The sequence below is a fragment of the Nyctibius grandis genome, chromosome 8 (assembly GCF_013368605.1).
Source record: "Nyctibius grandis isolate bNycGra1 chromosome 8, bNycGra1.pri, whole genome shotgun sequence".
Classification (NCBI taxonomy): Eukaryota; Metazoa; Chordata; class Aves; order Nyctibiiformes; family Nyctibiidae; genus Nyctibius; species Nyctibius grandis.
The window spans coordinates 49,115,923-49,121,943 of NC_090665.1; the positions used below are offsets into that span (position 1 = coordinate 49,115,923).

The 6,021-nt window shown below is 53.1% G+C and overlaps 1 protein-coding gene across 1 annotated transcript; it reads right to left on the reverse strand.

The window, feature by feature from the left end:
- Positions 1–1,530: 1,530 nt before the first annotated feature.
- Positions 1,531–2,557, reverse strand: LOC137666873 (uncharacterized). Its single transcript, XM_068407132.1, has 2 exons — positions 1,937–2,557; positions 1,531–1,554 (listed from the first exon to the last, which is right to left on the reverse strand). The coding sequence occupies exons 1-2, from the start codon at positions 2,555–2,557 to the stop codon at positions 1,531–1,533; spliced, it is 645 nt and encodes a 214-aa protein (XP_068263233.1).
- Positions 2,558–6,021: the final 3,464 nt, after the last annotated feature.

Sequence of the window (6,021 nt, forward strand, 5' to 3'; positions counted from 1 at the left end):
GATGTGGTAGGTGGCCTCAGGACTCAAAGACTGAATCAAGGTAGTCTAGCCTAAAAAACGTGAGATCTTGTAAAGAAAAGATTAATCTCATGATTTGGGAGGAGGAATCCATCTTGCTTTTGAACTTTTGGAGTTGCTAACAGTGTTGTTTTCATTATATTGTCTCTACAAGCTCTTGACATGAAATGAGATGATTTATTTGCTGCTGAAGCAAAAAGGGAATTATGTTCTGAGTAATACCGAATCATGGGTACCTCATGGAACCTCAGGGGAGGTTCAGGTTGGACTTCAGGAAGCATTTCTTCTCAGCAGGGGTCATTAGCCATTGGAAGGGGCTGCCCAGGGAGGTGGTGGAGTCCCCATCTCTGGAGGGGTTTAAGAAAAGCCTGGACATGGCACTAAGTGCCCTGGTCTAGTTGCCATGGTGGTGTCAGGGCAATGGTTGGACTCGATGAGCCCAGAGGGCTCTTCCAACCTCATTGATTCTGATTCTATGTTTAACTTGCTGCTATTGCTAGAACCAAAGCACGGTGCGATCCTGCTCGAAATGCCTTTCTCTGAGCTCCGGCAGCTGCGTCCCCGCTCCCTTCACAGCACCAGGGAACAATTTTTCCTGCCCAGTTGAGTTACGGTGTCAGCGCTCAGCAGATTTTATTACTTGTAAGACCAGTTTGATGTGCGGATCATAACTCTGTTGCAGTAATCAAGGGTGAAACTCCTTTTATAGCACTTAACGCTGAGCTCTTTGTGTTCCCCGTGACAGCCGCGGGGAGGAATCTGGGATTTATTTACTTTTCAGCGACTATTGTGTACTGCAGCGCGTGCAGCCCGCTAACCCCGCATTTTTGCAATCAGCTAACACTAACAAAAGTGAATCCAGCGACTTTTTGGCTCGTTAATGAGCCATCACGCATCAGTATGTGTTCCTGAATGGGGAGAAAATGCTATTTCTTCCTTCCAGACCCAACGATGGAAAGCAAGAAGCTCATTCTCAGCACGACTTGCAGAAAATATATTAAATATCGACACTAATTAGATTAGCCTGGCTCAGTGCAATATTGATATTAATTCGATTAGATTCAATTTAAGAGGAAACAATGTTTAACTTAATGCCCATAATAAATGAGGAGGAAGGTAGTGAAGCTTTCCTCCTCTGTTAAAAAACGACAGATTGGAAAATAAATAACATTTGAGGCTCTGCAGAGAGTTGCCATCTCAGGTGGTGGGTGCGACTGCCCTTGTGGTGAGGCTGACAGGGACCTGCCACCACTCTGCTGCCGAGCAGAGGGGACCCATCCGTGGGTGGGTGGAGGGACAGGAAAAGGAACGTCAGGGGAGAAGGGGAGTCAGGCCAGTGGCCCGCACGCAGCCCGAGCCCACCTGGCTCGACGCCCCCGTGGCTGCTGCTGGCCCCGGCGAGCTCCGCGGCTGGGCTGCACGCGGGATGAACTCAGGCTGAAGGCAGGCTTTAGACCTTCTGGCGTCTTGATTTATCCTCCCGTGACAGTTGTTTTTCTCCTCCTTTTGGCTTTACTCCTTCCTCCCGATGAAGGTCTAGCAGACGGGAGCAAACGGGTCCGGGGAAGCAGTGGAGAGCGTTCAGCCTGGTGGCAAGCAGGAGCCCGCAGTGATGGCACCTCTGCCAACGGCCCGACCGACCCCTGGGCTGGGCTGGGGACTGCCCGTCATCCCACACAAACCCCCCTCGGCCCCTGCCGTGTTTTCTGGAAAAGGAAACACCAAATCTGTTACCATACACTGCTGTGACAACCCTGGTCCTCCTCGGAGCAGGACCACCCCTCGCCTGCCCAGGAAGGTGGGCTCCTGTCCCTCCTGCTGACAAACCCTCTGCCTGGTGCCAAGGAAGCTTTTGGGGATGCTCAGAGTGCTTCTCTCGGGGCAACCCTTGCGCAGGGGGATGCTCCATCGGTGGGACCTCCTTCTCCAGGGGCTCCTTCTCCAGAGGCTCCTTCTCCGGGGGCTCCTTCTCCGGGGGCTCCTTCTCCGGGGGCTCCTTCTCCAGGGGCTCCTTCTCCAGGGGCTCCTTCTCCAGAGGCTCCTTCTCCAGGGGCTCCTTCTCCAGGGGCTCCTTCTCCAGAGGCTCCTTCTCCAGAGGCTCCTTCTCCAGGGGCTCCTTCTCCAAGGGCTCCTTCTCCGGGGGCTCCTTCTCCGGGGGCTCCTTCTCCGGGGGCTCCTTCTCCGGGGGCTCCTTCTCCAGGGGCTCCTTCTCCAAGGGCTCCTTCTCCGGGGGCTCCTTCTCCAGGGGCTCCTTCTCCAGGGGCTCCTTCTCCAGGGGCTCCTTCTCCAGAGGCTCCTTCTCCAGGGGCTCCTTCTCCAAGGGCTCCTTCTCCGGGGGCTCCTTCTCCAGAGGCTCCTTCTCCAGGGTCTCCTTCTCCAGAGGCTCCTTCTCCAGGGTCTCCTTCTCCGGGGGCTCCTTCTCCGGGGGCTCCTTCTCCGGGGGCTCCTTCTCCAGGGTCTCCTTCTCCTGGGGCTTCTTCTCCGGGGGCTCCTTCCCTTCACCCAGCCCTTCCTCCCCGTGTCTGGCCGGGAGGAACATGCTGTCATTTCCCAGCCTCCTCCACTGTGCCCCGGCCGTGGCACTTCTGATCCCATTGGTAGTTTTGCTTATTTGGTGACTTGCTTATCTGGTTATTAGTGGATTTTATTAACTCTTTGGCACTTTTCAGAGGGCAAACCTTTTAATTTTAGAAGGGAAAACTGTCCTTTGGGATTTTTTTAGGCTAGGTTGAGTTCTGTGGTTTGAATAGAGATACTTAATCCCACAAATGAACGTGTATGACCGTATCTAATGAGGACATAATTACATCCCGTTTAATATTATCATCTCATAATAGTGCAAACAGGATGTTCCTGCTCCCCTGTGCAGATTTTCTGCAAGAGGATGATTTAACTCTACTTTTCTGCATCTCTGCTGCATCAAAAAGCTACATGGTAATTAATACAGATATTATTTGTATAATATCCAGGCTGGAGTCGGGAGGATTACTTGACTTCTTAGTGTGAAAGCTACGTAGAAGTTCAAAGTTGTTAAAAGCAAAGCGATGGCAGACATGGATGATACTCATCATCCAGCCAAGGGGTCACCTCTCACCTGCCTCTGCCCCTGCAGCTGGAGCACATCAGCCCACCTCTCCCAGGGGAAGGGGAGAGAGCGGGGACCCCGGAGGGAGGAGGGCGGATGATGTGTGGCTTGCTTCGAGGTGGGATAATCTGTTTCTCATGGCTTTGTTGCCATAGCAGGAAGGTTTTGTCCAGAGATGTTGCCTCCAGGAAGGAATTTCAGAAGCTGGGTGTGAGGAGGGATTTGCCGTGGTCCTGCGGTCAGTGGCAGGAGGGGAGCAGCAGTACAGAACTGCTTGTTTCTGGTCCGGATCTGAATTCCTCCTGCAGCACGGAGGACCCCAGGGATGTACCCAAAACGCTGCTATGATTGCTGGAGTTCTCCAGAGCCCGTCCCTCTGGAGCCAGGCTGCAGGGTTGGGCAGTTCTGCGTTAGCATGGCAAGTGGGAGGTGTGGGTGGTGTGGGACGAGCAGCGGGAGCTGATGGGGCCAAGGCCGCACAGCAGAACCCTCATGGGATGGTTGGGGACACTGTGCGGATGGTTTTCGTGGTCATGTTGAAAAGGTGCCTACTCAGCTCTTCCCTGAGATCCTTAGGAGAGAATTCGGTTGTGTTTCTTTTCATTTACTTTGGGAAAAGAAAAAGGACGTTTTCCTTCCTGTCCCCATCCGCACAAACCTCACACACGCAGTTTAAGGGGCTGCTCTGGATCCCCACGTCCATGGGGCCACGTGCACCCGGTCCCTTAGTGCAGTCTACAACTACCTGAAGGGAGGTTGTAGCGCAGTGGGAGTCGGCCTCTTCTCCCAGGCAACCAGCGCTAGGACAAGAGGACACAGCCTCAAGCTTGGCCAGGGGAGGGTCAGGTTGGCCATTAGGAAGCATTTCTTCTCAGCAAGGGTCATTAGCCATTGGAAGGGGCTGCCCAGGGAGGTGGTGGAGTCCCCATCTCTGGAGGGGTTTAAGAAAAGCCTGGCCATGGCACTTAGTGCCCTGGTCTAGTTGCCATGGTGGTGTCAGGGCAATGGTTGGACTCGATGATCCCAGAGGGCTCTTCCAGCCTGGTTGATCCTGTGATTCTGTGATTATACGCTGCACTGGAAACACTCTCTGAGGAGCTACAACTGGAAGAGGCTGCGCGCTGCACGGGGCGAAGGTTTTGCCAGACCTTGTTTGGAAACAAAGAGATCTTGGCGTGACGGGCCCGATAAATGAAATCCATAGGAATTCAGCTGTCTAGACAGTCCTCCGCTCAATCTCAGCATGTTTACCCTATACCTTTCCTTGTTGCTATGTTGAAAATTCTTCTCGTTTCTAACACAAACTCCTATTTTCAAATGATCATTGGAAGTTATAAAAATAGTGGTGGGAGACAAAGGATAAAATAGATGGAATAAAGAGAGAGGCATTCTTGACGTGCACATTCCTGCGCGCTTCAGACCGGGTGTGCACTAACTTGTGTTCAGGGCCACGTGTATATTCCTGGAGACATTCATCTTGTTTTGCAGAGCAATAAGGTATATTTATTGCCTGCCTGCTTGTCTTCACGTACTGCAGCTGAGATGATGTAGTTAAGTTCGGTGTGGCATGTGCACCAAAACCAGAGTAAAGCGCTGAGGAACTCGCTGCTCCCGTGGCTGCTGAAGCAAAGCGATTATGTACAACAGAATCACAGAATCAATGAGGTTGGAAGAGCCCTCTGGGATCATTGAGTCCAACCATTGCCCTGACACCACCATGGCAACTAGACCAGGGCACTAAGTGCCATGTCCAGGCTTTTCTGAAACCCCTCCAGAGATGGTGACTCCACCACCTCCCTGGGCAGCCCCTTCCAATGGCTAATGACCCTTGCTGAGAAGAAATGCTTCCTCATGTCCAACCTGACCCTCCCCTGGCCAAGCCTGAGGCTGTGTCCTCTTGTCCTATCACTAGTTGCCCGGGAGAAGAGGCCGACTCCCACTGCGCTACAACCTCCCTTCAGGTAGTTGTAGACAACGTGCCTTTGTGGTACATTGAAAAGATCAGCGAACGAGGTTTTCAAGTATCATCCCGCTCAGGATCCTTTGGGTGACTGCAATCACGTAATTACTTTGTCGTGTGGAGCAGCCAAAGCGTTGCCCTCATGTGGTAAAACCCCCCAGCACCCCCCGGCGAAGGGGCACGCAGAGCTGTGATGGGGAACGGAGTGGGGGAAGGTGCTGAGCAGCTCCGGGGTGGGGGATGCGCTGGCGGGGCTGTGGCTGAGGCTGTATTTTATGTCGTGCTTTCCCCGGCTGTGTTACATTCCTCACTGCACCTCCCTTCGACAGCGAATAATTTCCCCTCCTATGAATTACTGCTATTTTATACTCCTCCAAGGAGCTATTAGTCATCAAATTATCTGTGTTTAAAGAGCTGTTTCATTTCTCTAATTTATATCGTTTCCGTACCCCTGCAGACCTCCTCGCTGAGAGCCTGGCCCACCGTACGCCTGCGAGGCGGGTCTGGGGTCCTGGGCAAGGGGTGGAGAAGGAGAACGTGTCCAAGCGAGAACCACAGGAGGGCTGGGGTGGGCAGGGGCCCTGGAGCCCCCGCATCCAGCCCGGCCCCAGCCAGGGCTCCTGGAGCGGGGCTGCCCCCAGGCTTGAGCATCCCCAGTGGTGGGGCCGTCACGGCCTGCCTGGGGACCTGCTCCAGTGTTTTGGTTAAAACGCCTCCGTAAAACAACTGCATAAATGTACTTGTCGCTTTAAAATGTTTATTTTGTCAATATTAAGCAAATATTGGCACGTCTTCAGCTGGATTTGTTTGACAAACTGAACGAGCCTCGTTTGGCGTGACTCAGGATCCTCCAGCAGACTCGTTAAAGGTAATCCCTGTTTCTCCTTAACGAGGAACAGAGACTGCAAACAAAGGCCCATCACGGTGATGGGTTTTGGTGGTGCTGGGGTGGAGGAGA